General features: G+C 46.8%; 1 protein-coding gene across 1 annotated transcript in view; it reads right to left on the minus strand.

The window, feature by feature from the left end:
* Positions 1-4309: 4309 nt before the first annotated feature.
* ASNS (asparagine synthetase (glutamine-hydrolyzing)) overlaps positions 4310-17768 on the minus strand; it is a 30967-nt gene continuing 17508 nt past the window's right edge. Inside the window, exons 7-12 of the mRNA XM_083189477.1 lie at positions 16749-16875; positions 14613-14719; positions 12466-12566; positions 11140-11221; positions 10887-11042; positions 4310-4568 (exon numbers count right to left, since the gene is read on the minus strand). Coding sequence (XP_083045603.1) covers positions 4359-4568; positions 10887-11042; positions 11140-11221; positions 12466-12566; positions 14613-14719; positions 16749-16875 — 783 coding nt within the window. The 3' untranslated portion in view covers positions 4310-4358. The remainder of the gene's footprint in view (positions 4569-10886; positions 11043-11139; positions 11222-12465; positions 12567-14612; positions 14720-16748; positions 16876-17768) is intronic.

Consider the following 17768-nt stretch of genomic DNA (forward strand, 5'->3'; position numbering starts at 1 on the left):
TAGTTCATCAACAGCTGAGGGACCTTTTTTGCCCATCTATGAATTAGAGGGTAGTGCTTGGGTAGGTGGTTTAAATAGTCTACTCTTTGGGTCAGTGTGACCAATGCTGGACCAGCTGACCAGTGACTATTGTATCTAGGTGTCCAGTGTATAGTCAGTGACAGGGTGGTAGTTTGCTGATGTGACTGCTGGAACCACATTACCTGTTGGAGCCTCTCCAGTGAATGTCCCGGAACATATCGGATGAAATCACAGAAATGCGGTTTCGGCGACATGTCTCCATGAAGAAACTTTTTATTTGTTGTTCGTGTTCTAGGCCTTCTGGGATTGATCTTCATATCTTCAAATTAGGTTTACGGCCACTGAGACCCTCCAATTCAGACCCCGTTTGCACAAAAATGGGTCCGGCCACTATACAAAATGGGTCAGGGAAGCAAGATATCGCAAAGCTGCATAACATACAGGCGGCAGAGGACATGGTTTAAGAAAGCAAATGTGGCCAGATGCGGGAAACCGACCACAGAGATGTGTAAGCCGGGCACACAGTGGGCATGGGTAGCATGTTCAGTGCCTTCCGCTAGACGGATATGGACTTCAGAGAGGGATGGCAAATTGTCTGGGATGCCTACTGAAGTAACCAGGAGACTGTCCCTTGTCAAGATGGTGTACGCAGGGCAGACCTTTCACCCAAGGAGCGTGTTCTGTGCCTTCCACTAAATGGATTTCGATCAAAATGTCACAGACGGATGGCAAATGGCCTGGGATGCCTAACTGAGTGCTTGGGTTCCTGGTGTGACTTCCTGTTGGTTGAAGCCATGTAGAAAAATGACCAGTGGAGCCTGTTATGGACCTTTAGATGAAAACTTCACAGAGGGGTGGCAATTGATTTGGGAAGCAAAATTGGGAGGGTTAGGGGTTCAAGTGAGCTACAATGCCTCCTAAACGAAATCAGTCTCTGGGCAGAGTGTCCTCTGATGCTAAAAGACAAGGCAACAGCAAGAGCAACTGAGACTTGCTGATTCCTAAAATAATTTTAAAAAGTTCCAAAAATACCCCAAAAAATTACAAAATATGCATTGCCCCTCCCCCAGACCGGGTGCTTCCCTGCCCGTCTCCGCTTCAGGGAGACAGGCAGGGAGCGGCCAGGGGCGGATCCAGGATAAAATGACGGGGGGCACCATGATAAAAGAGGGTTTGGGTGGGGGAGGGGCGGTGTTAGTGGTGCCAGTGTACATGCTAAGAGAGCGGCAGAGAGAGGGTGGGAATGGGATTAAAAATAGACCCTGGCATTTAAAGTATGCAGGCCCACCATGGCGACAAAAGTGAAGGATGTAGTTGTGCGCGCGCTGAAGGCGCGCTCCAGAAAAGGGGGTGTGGCCACTCAACAGGGGGCGTGTCCTTGAGTGTAGTGTACCACACCATATACAACTTCTACACATTATGCAACAAAATACTAGACCCCATTATACTTGCCCCTTACTCATGATATTAATGAAAGGAAGAAAAAAGTACTCTCCTTTGTTTGGGGGCACGCTTAGAGAAAAAGATTTCTTAGATTTATGTAATGGGTTTAAAACATAACTTTTATTATTTATCTATAAAAAACTTGTTTTTTGACTGACTGACAAACAACACAAAAACAATTAAATGTGGAGTGCATCTAGGAAAATCTCAAATGAGTTCATTCAGCATTGGGTAGCTGATAGTAGTTAGAGATGCACCCTGCTACCACCTCAAATCTGAGATAATGAGTACTGTATAAATTTAGCCCGTAAATTTGGGTATTGGTACAGAGGTCTTCTCAGTTGGTGATAGCAGATTGAACACTGTTAAGTCTCAAAACATTAGCGAAATGTTAAACTTGTAATATGGTCACATCAGAAATTCTTATAATGGTATGTGGGTTAGACCTCAACACCTATTGTGGAGGTCGGCGTTACACAGTGCAGACAAAATGTAGCAGCTGCAGCCTATGTCGATTATAGAGGAAATTAAGAAATTTGAAAAGCAAGAAGAAAAAGCCCAGTTATATTTGCTCAGGTTGTAGTGACCCTCTAATAAGACAATGGGTAAAAATTACACACAATATTGAGTAAGTGCTACTTGTGCGCGGGTTCTCCACCCCAGTCCCCTTTCCCCACCCTTACACATGATGCCAAATAGAATGAGCCAAAATTCACATAATGCCACATGGATTGAGCAAAAATTCACATAATGCCACATGGATTGAGCCAAAATTCACATAATGCCACACGGATTGAGCCAGAAATCACATAATGCCACACGGATTGAGCCAGAAATCACATAATGCCACACAGATTAAGCCAAAATTCACAATACGCTTCATTAACAGGGACATTGTCCACCAAAGGCGCGCATTAAACATTTACACCAGACATGTCCATTACACGTTAAGTTACACGCCATTATGTCCATTATGTATTATGCCAAACACCATAATGCCTATTAAAAATTATGCTACATAAGTGCTGCTTCTCTACATGCTCATTGCCAAGGGTTCCATGCTCATTGCCAGAGGTTCCATGCTCGTTGCCATGTGGGATTACATGCTCATTGCCAAGGGGAAATACATGCTCGTGGTAAATGGGGGACAGCCGCTGCCAGGCAGAAGTGATAGCCACTGACAGTGGCAGAGTCAGGCCGTATTCAGGTCCCGGCTATTTGAAATAATACCCCTTTCACACCAGAAAATGCATTCCCAGGTTGGCCCCTTTTACACCAGCCTAGTCCCTGCATTTTATGGTGTGAGGGGGAGAGAAAACCACCCCTCCCCCCTTTAACCATTTATCTAATTTAACCGGTTATATCTTCGGAACCAACTGACCCATTTACATGAGACAAGTATCATATTGAAGAACTTTTGAGTGGGCTTTGAATGATTTTGGTCCAGTGAAACTAGAACATTTGGTTCCAGAGTAATCTGCCCTCAAAGAACATGAACAGCCTTGACATTACATTTCAAAAATAAAAAAATTGGTTTATCCGCAATATCTCTGGAACCGATTGACCAATATGGACCAGCCTGGTATTAAATTGAAGGCCCAGCGATTTGAAATTGAACAAGCTTCTGTGATGCCAGGAGAGGAACTGGCAGCCATCGGAACCGGGTGGGGGTCGGAATTAACGGGTCCCATATTATCCTATGGGGAAAAACATTACAGCTTTGCCAGGCGATATCTCGGGGGCTAGAGACACGGGGCTGGGCTCGTTGGAAAGCCCTGGTCCTCAGCTACAAAAGAAATGACAGGGGGGGCACGTGCCCAGGTGCCCCCCCCCCCCTGAATCCGCCATTGGGAGCGGCAGCGAGTGGGGAAGACCGCCAGCCGGATGCAGGGATTCCTACAGAATGGAGCGCGGGAGCGTCCTGTGCCCGCGCCCCCCATTTTGTCCGACTCTAATGAGAGCGGCTCCATCTGTAAGAACATTAACATCATTCAACATTCAATGCAGACCATTTTTGAATTAAATGCAAAAAAAAATTTTGGGACAGCAAAAGGTTAAACCTCACCCATTTTTAGGGGTACTCCACCTTATCCATTACTTATTATTCCTCTTGAACACTGAGAAATGAAAGCATTCAGAGATACAGTACGGCTTATATATATATATATATATTTTACCCTTTGAGTGCCAACATCTCTGTGAGAGATTTGCAAAATATCCGCTAAAATTGCCAGCGTCGCTCACATTTGTTATATAAATTCAAATACATGTATTTTTTATTTTTCCTATATAAGGTAATCGTTACAGGTCATTGAATGATGAAGAAGAATGTTTGTTTGACATCTTTCACTCCTATTTTGACAATTCGCTTGGCACTCAAAGGGTTAAAGTGGATATCAGGAACTTGTTGATAAGTCTCATACGATGGATCAATTTAAAATGGGAACTTTTATTACAGGGTAGCATTGAGGGCGTTGAGGTTAGCATACCTGCCTCATGGCACCTAGGGCAAGAGTTTAATTGGCCAGTCATTGGGCCAATTAAGCTGAACTCCATTAAGCTTCAAAAGTGATACAATGGAGAGTGAAAAACAACCAGCCAATCAGCTCCTATCTGACATTTTTCAAACACAGTCTGTGACATGGCAGGTATGAGCTGATTGGCTGGCTGTATATCACTCTTCATTTTATCACTTTTGAAGCTTAGAGATTCTGGCCCATGGTGTGGAGTTTATAGATTGTAGCCAGCAGTAGGAATCCCCACGCAAATCGCACATAATGCTTTGGTATAAAGCTGTTCCTATGGAAAGCATTGCTCGCAGCCGAATTACTGAACAAAGGAAAAATGCAGAAATGAGAATTTATTGAAAGTAGGAATGAATGGCTGAATAGACTCTATGCATTGGTATCAGACTTGTAATGCTTGAGTGTGCGGGCCGAGGGATCAGTGGCCTGGATCCAGCGGGGCATCCAGTAATGAGACAACCAATCAGCACGTCCTGGGTAGTACTTCTCAAAGATCTGCCGGTAGAAGTAGCCTTCCTTTGTCTTGGGAGGATTAAAGGGGAACGTGTCAGCAGCCTTCTCCAGCATACTGTCATCTACCTGCAGATTAAGGTTCGGTACACAATGGGAGGTCAATCAGTAACAGATACATCAATGTCCGTTCACTTAAATTCAATGCCCGGACAATGGATTTTCCCAGAGAGCACTCATACAGAACATTACAGATTATATGAAGAAAGCATCAGCAGCAATAGGCTGGTTCCCACAATCCACATAGCTGCATGGTTATTTCAGAAGACGCACAATATTACAGGTGGAATATCCCTTATACAAAATGCTCAAAACCAGAAGTATTTTGGATAACGGATTATTCACTATTTCTGAATATTTTTATATTTCAATGAGGGATCTTGCATTTATGTTGTATAAACACATCAAACACATGAAATGCACCAAATATATTTTATTTGTGCACGAAACAAGGTATCAAAACATGAAACTTTGTGTACAATCTCAGGCACTGACTTTGAGTGCCAAGTAATCATTTTCTTTATTATTATTATTATTATTATTCTTTAGTAGTTCCAGATACAGATGTCCCCAGTAGTGTCAGTTATAGATGTCCCCAGTAGTGTCAGCTGCAGATGTCGTCAGTAGTGCCAGATACAGATGTCCCCAGTAATGCCAGGTACAGATGTCCCCAGTAATGCCAGGTACAGATGTCCCCAGTAATGCCAGGTACAGATGTCCCCAGTAATGCCAGATACAGATGTCCCCAGTAATGCCAGATACAGATGTCCCCAGTAGTGCCAGTTACATACAGTATCATGTCCCCAGCAGTGTCAGATACAGATGTCCCCAGTAATGCCAGGTACAGATATCCCCAGTAGTGCCAGTTACATACAGTATCATGTCCCCAGCAGTGTCAGATACAGATATCCCTAGTAGTGCCAGTCCCTGACCCACATTGTAGCTGCAGGACCCCTTTTTTTGGCCCCCGGGTGTTAGTTGCTGTGAACTAATTGTGGATCCAATCAATGTCCTCTACCCCTCTGTGTTATGCAACTTTGCCACATGTTGCTTCACTGACCCACTCTGTGTTTGGGCCCCCGGGATCCCAGTGGGGGTGTGGTATGATTCACCGACAGTCGGGATCCCGACAGTCATTATCCCGACGTCGGGATCCCGACTGCCTGGTCTCAGACAGCGTAGCCAGCGCAACAAAGCCCCTTGCGGGCTTGCTGCACTCGCCACGCTGCGGGCACGGTTCTATTCTATTCTCCCTCTATGGGGGTCGTGGACCCCCACGAGGGAAAATAGCCGACGGCCGTCGGGAACCCGGCCGTCAGTGTTTTAACAGTCAGGATCCCGACGTCGGGTTAATGACTGTCGGGATCCCGACTGTCGGGACCCCGTCCGGCAGTCCCCAGTGGTGGGTGTTAGTGGCTGTGAGCCTAAACCGGAGCCAATTAATGTCCTCTCCACTCCTCTATGTTATGCAACTTTGCCATATCACGTTCCCCCCCCCACACACACACACACACAAATAGATTTGCGATTTGCTGACGATACCATGGTAGCGGGTCTGTTTAATTGTTAATTATTCTTAAATAGTTAAAAAGGCTACAGAGGTGGTAATAGATTTTAGAAGATTGCATGTCCAAACTATGGTCCTCCAGCTGTGAAACTACCAGTCCATTCATGCCTTGCCACAGTTTTGCTATTAGGGAATGCTAAAACTAAGGCAAGGCATGCTGGGATGTGTAGTTTCACAACAGCTGGAGTGCCACAGTTTGGCCACGCCTTATATAGGAGATCCACCATTGTTTCTGAATGGAGAGGAGGTAAAGAGGGTTAGTAGCATTATGTTTTTAGAGATGACCTTTACTGAGAATCTATCTGACATGTCCTCACATACCTCAATTGCGGTTGCGAAGGCTCAACAACGTATTTTCTTTGTGCGGAGACTCTGTGCAGCAGGGCTACTCAAGCCCACGCTTGTGTATTTCTATTGCTGTGTGAATGAGAGACTTTTGACCTACTGTATGCTGTTACGGTGTGGCATGGGAAATTAAGGTGTTCAGACCATGACCACCTAGTTAAGGCTGTGGAGAGAATCACTGGCCAATCTCTGCCTAGGATGAATGACATTTTTGCTAGGAGGAGTAAAGCTACGGCTAATAAGATCATTTCAGATCCAAGTCATCCTTGCTATTCTCTTTTTCCACCCTGTTTTCTTCTAAGAAACGTTACAGGTGCTTAGGATGCCGCACTGGCCAATTGCAGAATTTTTAATATCATTGTGTGATTTTTGAGTATTTATGCTTATGCATTGTCTCTAATGTTGTAGTGACAATAAATTATTTTACTTGACTTTAAATATTTCCAAAGAATATATCAGGGTTGCCTACATGACCCTCTCCTTTAGGGAGAAAATGCTCTGTTCCTGGTCTTCCCTGGTAATGTAGGATTGCCATCACCTGTGGTGAAACGCCTTTCTTATTAATTACCTAGCTCCCCACAGGTGATGGCAATCCTACATTACCAGGGAAGTCCAGGAACAGAGCATTTTCTCCCTGAAGGAGGGGGTCAGGTAGACAACCCTGTAATATATTAAGTTTGTTATTTTGGGATCTCTGACAGTGAGGGACACGCACATGTGAGTCACTGTGTGGTTGTGATGCTCAGGTAATAGATGGTAGTATACATAACAATGACAGGAAGCTTAGAAGACTGACCTAGTAAAACACGTGAAAAAATATCACAATGCAACATCTCCCCCTAGTGGTGTTCTTGAGTATTTCTCACCAGCAATACTGGATGATATGAGTATATCTTCTGTAGAAATATTAACTTAAATTTACACTTTAGGGCACAATTGCCCAGGTTCCTCTGGCGTATATGCCCTAATGTGTTCTAGGTAGAATTCTCCCTGCCATGTTTGCTCCATAAAGACATTTCTCTTCTTATACATTTAGACTGTAAGCCAGGCTTGCCTACCTGACCCTCTCCTTCAGGGAGAACACGCTCTGTTCCTGGGCTTCCCTGGTAATGTATGATTGCCATCACCTGTGGGGAAACACCTTTCTTATTCATTACCTAGCTCCCCACAGGTGATGGCAATCATACATTACCAGGGAAGTCCACATAGCATTTTCTCCCTGAAGGAGAGGGTCAGGTAGGCAACCCTGCTGTAAGCTCATTGGAGCAGGGCCCTCTTCCCTTCTGATCTCACAGCCCTCTTCTTGCATTTTAATTACAGCTCTATTAGGGGCTTATTAACTAACACTATTTTTAGTAAAATAATGTGAAAAAGTGTGTTTCCACACCCTTTTCACATTATTTTAGTTTCACCTGAATATAGTTAAGAGCTTTTGGAGCAGTTTTCGTAAAAAATTGCTCCAAACCCTTCAATTGTTTTTAGTAAGTAGATCGCGTTTCCAATACTTATAAGGGGAAATGTGATCTGGCCAAATTAACAACAAAAAAATGTGAAAAATGTTGCATTTGGCCCTGTGATAATAACGCAGGGTTGCTTACCTGACCCTCTCCTTCAGGGAGAAAATGCGGTACTTATGTAGTATCTGGGCGCCCGATTTTGAAGTCGGGACGATCGCATCGCATCCGACCAAATCGCATGCGATGCAATGCGATGGACCCGATTTTCCATAGGATTCAATGTAAAAATGATCCTGTTCATTTCCCTACTATCCAAGTGGGCATGGAGTTGGATATAAACCTGTGGCGAGTGAAGCGAGCCACCGAGCCCGAAGCGTGGCGAGCGGACGCGGATTATTTTGGTGACATGGAATACATTTTAAATAATCTGCGTGCGCTCGCCACGTTTCGGGCTCGGTGGCTCGCTTCGCTCGCCACAGGTTTATACAATCAAAAAATCGGGCGCCCAGATACTACATAAGTACCGAAAATGCTTTGTTCCTGGACTTCCCTGGTAATGTAGGATTTCCATCACCTGTGGGGAGCTAGGTAATTGATAAGAAAGGTGTCATCACAGGTGATGGCAATCATACATTACCAGGGAAGTCCAGGGACAAAGCATTTTCTCCCTGAAGGAGAGGGTCATGTAGGCAACCCTGTAATAAGCTGGTGAATCACAGGGCTCAGTTGCAAATTGGAAGCTTCTGCACAGCTTTCTCTGCTCCTAGGCAGAGTAAGCTGCACGGAGAAGGGGCCAGGGTGATCAGCTGTGTGTGTCTGACTATGTAAAAAAAAAAAATCATACTCACCTCCCCAGGGTCCAGGGTTCGCTGGTCCAGTTTCATGGAAAATACCCCAATAGTGCTGCTTTTCTCTATTCCACTTATAACATGCAACGTAAACCTTGCTCACTAATATTTGGCAACGTTTCAGCTTGAAATCAGCCTTGTCGTTACACCCCATGCCCCCACCCCAGGAATCCTGGGATGCAATCTTGGCCTTCGCTAGGGTTACCACATAGTCCCTTTAATTCCGGACACATATTAATTACACAGGTTCTGTGGCTGGCTGACTTCAAGACTCCACTTCACCTGATTTTAAACTGCCACAGAACCTGTGTAATTAACATGTGTCCGGAATTAAAGGTCCTAGGTGGTAACCCTAGCCTTCGCACAGACACTGTGTTTCCAGAAAGCGATATGTCAGCGAATTCTCTCTATAGAGACACTATTCATCAGAAAGTGACACATGCAGCATTCCTGGCATCAATAGGGCACCCAGCCTGGTATCTCACACTGGGGCAGATGTATTAAGCCTTAACTAAATATAAACGCAAGTGTGGTAAGGAGAGATAAACGTCCATCCAATCAGCTCCTTACTGACTTTTTTCAAACACAGCCTGTAACATGGCAGTTAGCAGGTGATTGGCTGGACGTTTATCTCTCTTTGGGGCAGATGTATTATCCGTCGTTATGGGGGAGAAGGGTATCAGCGCACGTTATGTGCACTGATACCGCTTCTCCCCCATGTATGATAGAGCCGGGATGCGGTAATGGACAGGGGTGCTATGCTCCCCTGTCCATATCGGCGCTGCTATCAAAATGATAGCAGGCCGAATGTATGAATGGTCAGCATCGCTGACCGTTCCGCACGAAGCCTGCTTTGGCTTCGCCAGCATCATGCTGGCGAAGCCCTATCTAAACAGCAGGGACAGAGCTGTCCCTGCTGTTAGGTCTGGGCTGCGCTGGGGATCTCGCGTGAACAGCGAGATCCCGCGCATGCCCAGTGCGGCTGGCCAGGGGACAGGAGATAGCGCATCAGTATTAACTGATGCGCTATCTCCAGAAAGGGACATCGCCGGAGGGGGGAGTTAGCGCTCTCCCGCTTCGGCAGACAAGATGTTAATACATCTTGTCGATGTCCCTTCCTGCTTCGCCTCGCTATTGAGGCGAAGCAGGAAGTATTATAGCGGCGCTTATCGCGCCGCTATGATACATCTGCCCCATTATCACCCTCACATTTATCTCTGGTTAAGGCTTAATACATCTGCCCCAGTGTGCGAGCCCAGTATCAATAGGGCACCAGGCCTTGTATCTAAGAGGTATTAATGATAATTTAATATAAATCATGCAGATTGTTTGTGGGGATGTTGGTGGACGCGGTGATGACTTATTAGTCAGTGTACCCCAGTACCAGGAGCTGGTTATGTGCATCCACCATGTAATGTATGGTTACCACTTGCTAGGGCCAAGGAGTGCCAAGGGGCAGATGTATGAAGCAGTGATAAGGGAGGAGAAGTGATAAAGTGCCTGGTACTTTATCACCGGCCAATCAGCTCCTGACTGTCCCTTTTTAAACCCAGCCTGTAACTTAACAGTCAGGAGCTGATTGGCCGGTGATAAAGTACCAGTCACTTTATCACTTCTCCTCTGTTATCACTGCGTCATACATCTACCCCTCAGTTACCAATACTGCGCCCAAGACGCCCCCAGGTCCCATGTTATCTACAAACATCAGATTTCATTAAAGCAATGGGATACGGTCACAAGGTCGCGCTATTTAGGTTGACATGCACTGGGTCGACACTGAAGGGCGACAGGGCTTAGGTCAACACCTGAAATAAACATGGATAAGGTCGACCGGGTTGGATGGTCGACACAAGCATTCGGTCGACAATGGCAAGGTCGACAGTCAAAATGTCAACATGAGTTTTCCCTTTCTTTCGTGCCGACATGTGCCGACAGGCGTTATTTCATACCCTACCATCCACTAGGGCGTGGTGGGAGAATCAAATAGTGCCTGAAGCATGGCGAGCGCAGCGGTACACTTTGATGGTGACCATGTCGACATTCGTGACCAAAAAACATGAAAACCGCATGTCGACCTTTTGTCTGTCGACCTTCTCATTGTCGACCTAATGCATGTGTCGATCTTCCAACTCTGACGACCTGTTTCATATGTCAACGTAAGCCCACGTACCTGATGTTCTATGTGGTCCTGCAGAATTGAAAACCAGGATTTTTTAACAGATGTCAGGCCGTCACTGAACGCCTCCTTAGGTCTCCACAGGATTTCTGTGGGTAGGAGGTTGGAGCTCTCGAACGCCTCTCTCAGGAGGTATTTTTCTATTCCATTCTGTGCGGAGGCAGAGGATAATGGAACCAGTCAGAATATAACAACACTATGGAGAGCATTATTAAGTACAGGTACATTTGTGGAGTTTATACCACACCTTGGGAATTCGGAGTTCTGGAGGCAGAGATAGATAGTAGGCCGTAAAGCGGTGATCAAGGAAAGGCACTCGGAGCTCTAGGCTTGTAGGGACACAAGGAGAAATGTTTCATTCCAACACACCATGGTAGAGATCTACCCTTCCTCATGTACCATTTGCCCCTCTCATTCCTCTTCCTCATATCACTTGTCTCTGCTTATGAGCCTTCACCCATACATTTCACTGGATCTCTGTGCTTCATCAGCTTCATCGCACCCTTAGTGTCCTACCTACCATTCACCTTCATCACCCTTCCTCTTTCCTTTTGCCCTTATCTCTTTCACTCTCTCTTGTGTACTCCGATACCATTCACCTTGGTCACCCTTCATATTTCCCTTTGCCCTTCTCTCTCTCTCTCTCTCTCTCATGTACTCACCAACCATTCACCTTGGTCATCCTTCCTCTTTCCTTTTGCCCTTCTCTCTCGTGTACTCCTCTACCATTCACCTTGGTCATCCTTTTCTTTTGCCCCCCCCCCCCCCCCTCTCTCTCTCTCTCTCCCTGGGGTCCTTCCTACCATTCACCCTGGTCACACTTCCCGCTTCTTTTTGCCCATCTCTGTCTCTCTCTCTCTCTTTGCCCCACCTCCCACCTTCCTTTTCCTTGCCCTCTTTCTCTCTTCCCTCTTACCATGCCCCCCACCCCCATGATGTAAACCTAACGTCCTACCCACCAATAACCCTTACATTTTTCTCTTGTATACTCTGAAAAACCATAGATATCATAGATACAGATAGCTATGGTTTTTCAAAGTAAACTAACCAAAGATGTGGGTGAGTTGGAAGGGTTGTTGGTGGGTAGGGAGTTAGGTTTACATCTCGTGTATTCTCCAACCATTCACCTTGTTCATCCTTCCTCTTTCCTTTTGCCCTTCTCTCTCTCTAAAAAAACATAGATATCTGTAATAAAATTTCCTCCAACCACAATCTCTTCATCTACAACTTATCAGACACCTTCTAAGTCTATCCTCCCCTTCTAGAGTTCTGTCCTAGCTCTTTTTCTTACAGTCCTCCCTTCTATTTCCTCTGCCACCTTCTCTTCTCCTTTCTCTTTGAACTCATCTTGGTCACCTACAGTACTTCATAACCAACTATGAATCAAACCATCTGGACATCTCCTGCCACCAGGATCTTCTAGCTCCACCAGCCAGCTTTGAAACACTAGATTTATTGACAGTCAATGAGGTCTGTCCAACCATATTTAAAACCATAAATTTACTTGGCCCCAATCAATTTAATTGCTCCCCTCCCGCCTCTGAAATCCTGTGAAGGGGTGTGGCTAACTCACCCATGTGCGGCAGTCGTGCGGTCAGCACGGAGCACATCGAATAAGTACAGTTCCCGTAGTAAACGCTCACTGTCTTCTGCAGCCTCTTCTGGGGATGGTGCCTGTAAAAGGTTTGTTAGTGGGTATGATGAACCAAGAAAGTCTCAAGAACCACTGGTTGGCTTCATAGGCGAACCCAACCCCCAGGGGTCATTTACTAAAACAAATTGGGTTAGGCTTTATTAATATGTAACAGCCTATGGGGCTGACACAGAATTAAGGGCAAGTTATAATTCCACCTGCACTGTGACCACATTGTTCAAATCATTTAATAACCTGTATCCATAATTTCCGGGCAGACCGCCCCTATCGGTACACTTAGGGGGTGATTCAGATCTGATTGTTTCGATGGTGGGGGGGTCAGTGCATGCACGTACTTGCGCATGTGCAGATCCCGGGAGCTCCAGAGAGGACAGGCCGGGGCAGACACATTGGGGTGGAGCAGGAGAACGCTCAGCGTTTAAAGGTGTCCCCCATAAGCGCTGGCCGTTCCCTGGGAACGCAGGCGGGTCGATGCCTGCTTGACCGCATGCCAGGGGATGTGTGCTACCGTATGTTACCAAGGCGATGCGAGCGGTGCTGACAACATGGAAGAAGGGCGCGAGCGGTCGGCGGGCGACGTATACCCACTCGCTAGGCAGCAGAAGAAAGCTGCTTAGCAAGCGGGTCTGAATCAGGCCCTTTGTTTGGTATAGTACCTGCCAGCAACATCTGGGCAAAGATCCACCTGAATGCAGATGAATTCATGCTTCCAGCAGCTGCACAGTCTGCAGATACGCCAACACAACCTCAGTAAACACCGGCTATGTGAGCAGCCCATTCAAGCTCAGTTATGTCCCTGCAATCACAAGCATAGATACAACTGAAAAGCAAACAACTCTGCATTTTAATATATGGGCACACTGGGCAGCTGCCCATGGGACCCACAATTCTAGGGGCTTTTAAGCATCTGCCACCAGAGCCTCTGAAGCTTCTTAGAAGGCAGGTAGAGATTGCTGCCCAGTCGCTAAGTAGTACACAAAGCATCCTCTGCAGCCAGAGAGTGTATGTCTGTCAGCGTGCTGGTTGGGGAACGGCTGGAGCTATCCACCAATCACAGCGCTGAAAGCCGTTCACTGTATGGAAATATGTTGGGAGACCGCAGGAGGTGCAAGTTGTTGTTTTTTTATTTATTCATGTGAATAGATGTGTAGGAACCCAATTACATTACTTTATCCAGAGCCTAAAATCAACCTGCATACTCCCAGTGTGAACAAAAACTACCTATGCTCCTGAAGATAGCATACACTCCAATCTGCACTGGCCTTTAAGCCTGATTCATTACCATTCGGAACGGGGCGAATTCGGCCCCGTGACGATGGTGGGGGCCTGGCTATGCACGAGTGCGTATTTGCGCCAGGCCATTCGTTGGGCATCCCCATTAAAATGCTGGTGGACCGAAGCCTGCCGGGTGGCGGGCAGCTGGTGTCACAGGACATCAGCGCCAGCCCTGTCTTTGGCGGAGACACAAGGAAATGAAAGTCAGGTGAGACTGGTAGGAGAGGAGAAAAAATGGTCGGCAAAATTTGATATTAGCAACCACATCCCCTCGCAAGGTACCAAGGGGATTCAGCAGGGGGGGTCATTCGGCGGGGCGGCATTTCAGCGAGCAGAGATTTGTGCTGCTTAACGAGCCCTACAGAATCACCCTCTTTGCATATACTTTTCCTAAAGGTGAATTGTTTTCTAAATGATGACCTCTATTAACATCACCGCTAACTTCCCATATTTGTGTTATTGCTCCGTTTTCAAAATTGTGATGGAGAAGAGCAGTAATTGGATTGTACATCTTGCTTTATTGCACTCGTATACGGTATTCCTGAGTGTCGTTGGCTCCGCTACTTAAAATGCACATTTGAAACAAACACCGCTGATTAATGTGCAATGATCCGGTTGGATTCTCTTTCTCCCCAGGACAGAGCGCGACCTCACGTGTGGAATCCGGGCATTACTGACTCCTCTCTGATGTCCATCTTATACCGGTCGGAAACAGTGACACAAATCCTGTAAATGTAATTACTGCTTTTGCCCAGTAAAACAAAGAAAGGAAAAAAAAAACAAATACTAACCTTGTGGTAATATATATAACCTTGGGTAAGCTCATCCGAACCCTCGCCGGAAAATATAACCACGCTATCCGTGTTTTTTCGTATGTACTTGGAGATCAAATACATCCCTGATACAAACAAGCAAACAAACAAATACAACAAAATCGTGTTACCAAATGCTTATTCTTAAATTCCTGTATAAACAATATTGCTCTGTTTGCAAATTCGGTACTTGTGTATTAGCCGGGCACCTGGTACGTAGTTAGCGTAGCGGCGCTGTTAGAATCAGCGTAGTGTTCCCGCGGCCAGCGTAGTTAGCGTAGTCAGTCAGAGCCAGCATAGTTAGCGCAGTCAGTCAGAGTCAGCGTAGTGTTCTCGCGGCCGTGTAGCCAGCGTCTCTGTCAGGATCAGCGTATATCCCGCATAGGGTAGTCAGTCAGAAGTAACGTACTGTTCCCGCTGCCACCGCTGCCAGACAGTCAACACCCTCACTATCCACGCCAGCCCGAAGCGTGGCGAGCGTTACACGTCCTCCCAACCTGTTCATACCCCCACTATCCACATCGGCGTGGAGTTGACTTTAAAAAGTGTGGCGAGCCCCGCGAGGGGACGTGGATTACTTCACGTGTTCCGCCTCCGATCGCCACGCTTCGGGCTCGGTGGCTCGCTGCACTTGCCACACTTTATAAAATCAACTCCACGCCGGCGTGGATAGTGGGGGTATGAACAGGTCGGGAGGACACGTCACGCGTCCGCTCGCCACGCTTTGGGATGACATGGATAGTGAGGGTTTGAACATGCCTCCTTTATTGTGCATAGGACACACTTGCCCCCGCATACCCCCTTTATGCATGAGGCGCACGTGCTAATAATTACTAAGACGCAGGAGCATCTGAGACGCAGGTGCGTCTCAGACAGCTGAAGCGTCTCTCCCTCGGCGCCCGCCAGCGCAGGGGATCTGGAGGTTACCGGCACTGTGTGAGAGGCGCTCAGCACACTTGGCATGGACGCCGGGGACAGAGCCATGGACGCCGGGGACAGAGCCGTGGAGTGACTACGCTAACTACGCTAACTACGCTAGGCATCCGTTGGACTATGCTGACAGCGTAGCTAGCCTATGCCTGCATACGTATGCTAATTGGGCGCCCGGCTAATAGACAAGTACCGCAAATTCTCTAATTAGTGGTCAAGTCTGATCCAGGCCTCTTTCACGTAAAGTCACGCGCTGCTGATTCATGTCACTAGAGTGGCTGTTTAACGGGAAAGGAGGCTAGATGTACAGTACGTGGACACATCTTTATTCTCCCAGATGTCCGTGGGTCTCCCCGGTAGTCCCCCTGACATTCCCGGATGAGTAGCCAAGCAGGTGGTTGCTCTGCATCACAGTGTTTTATATAATCAGAATATTTCATTCCACAGGTGACATTGTGGGCCTGATTCAACCCTGATTGTAGGGCTGCGAAATTGCAGCCCCGGCGAGTAGCAAACAACCGGTATGCGTAGGGTCCGCAGTGCGCTTGCATGAGCCTTCTCTGCGAACAAGATGAATGACAGGCGTCTGGCGTTTGGGGGCGGCACGCCGGCCCTGCCGTTGGAACGGGGGCTGCTGATATCTAGACTCACTCGCCGCTTGCGAACAGGGGAGGGGGGAGTCCGTTCGATGGTAAGTGACTGCTAATGGTTTTCCCCCTGTGTGCACGGCTGCGAAGGGATGGGGAGTTTGTTGGTCTGGTGGGGTTTGTTCGCAGGCCAGCAATCAGGTCTGAATCAGAATCAGAAATACTTTGTCACCCATCACGGATGTAAATTGCGACCTCTGTGCTGTAAAATCGTCGTACAATGACTGTTTTGGAAACTGAACCTATCCCCGCACATATTTAGATTATGCATGTACTGTATCGGTTCCACGCTGAGAACCATCCATCTGCTTTAGAAGCAGGCGGCGTATTACGGCTGCACAAATAAGACAGAACATCCCCGCTGCAGACAATGATGGGAATAATTCCTGTCGCTGAATCACTTAGGCGGCTGGGTCAGGGCAGTCTGATCTCGGCAGATTGCTGGAACAGGAATTCTACAAGAGATCCCTGAATACTTTTCTTTCTCAAGGGTGTCTGTAGAACTTCTGGGGTGAAAACACCTCCACCTAGATCTTACCAACAGACGCTCTCACTGTGGTGATGTCATAGGTTTCCAGGGAGAAGATGACCTCATCCACGGCTAGAATCCCCTCTTCTGAATCAAACATTACTTCATGGTGTTCGCTGCCGATGTAACTGGCTACCTGAAAAGAACACAGATATGGTGGCTGCTGTCGGTATAGGGCGAAGTGTCTAATAATATGATAATGAACGTCAGCATGTTTGGCATAGTGGTTAGCATTGCTGCCTCACAGCCCTGAAGTCATTCATTAATGACCAAGGAGCCATATGTGTGGTGTTTGTATGGACTCCCCTAGTTGACCTGGGCTTCCTAAAGGGAATACTGGTCTTTGATGTCCCCCCACGCACTCACACACACGATTTTTTTTTACGATTTTGTCGATTCCGATGCGTCAGAACGAAAAAATCTTCAAATGGTCCAATGTGTACACACTATGGGCCAGATTTATTAGTGATCGCTTGGGAGCGTGGCCGGGCTGATGCCTGGTTCGGGGGGGGGGGGGGGGGGGGCTTACGTCGCAGGACATCAACTTTGCGGAGGAAATAAAAGTAAGTTCAGACTGACTTTTATTTCGGAGGGCAGAAGAAATCATTGAATGGTTGCCGAACATCGATTGATTTCTCCTGTTAGCGAACACATCACCACGAATGGTACCAAGGGGATTCAGCGGTGGTGGGGGGGAGGGTGCAGTTGCTTACCGAGCCAACCTGAATTAGAAGCATTGCATTTGTCCCTATGTCGCTGACAGTGTGATGCTTGTAGCTCCATCGCTAGTGAGAGCCATGATACCAAACTGCAATACTTGTTATTCAAGAACCAAAACTCCATTGTCATATGAGTGTTAAGCCCTGTACACATGCATCGATTTTTCCAGATTTTCGATTCGATTTTGCTTCTAGAAGCAAAATCTAATCGAAACCTAAACGAAATCTAATGTTTTTGTGTCACTTTCGATCTACATTTGATTCGATGCGTGCTCCCGTTTTCACAAAATCGAACAGAAAAAAATCGGTA

Source organism: Crinia signifera, chromosome 5, assembly GCF_055691185.1.
Source record: "Crinia signifera chromosome 5, ASM5569118v1, whole genome shotgun sequence".
Lineage (NCBI taxonomy): Eukaryota > Metazoa > Chordata > Amphibia > Anura > Myobatrachidae > Crinia > Crinia signifera.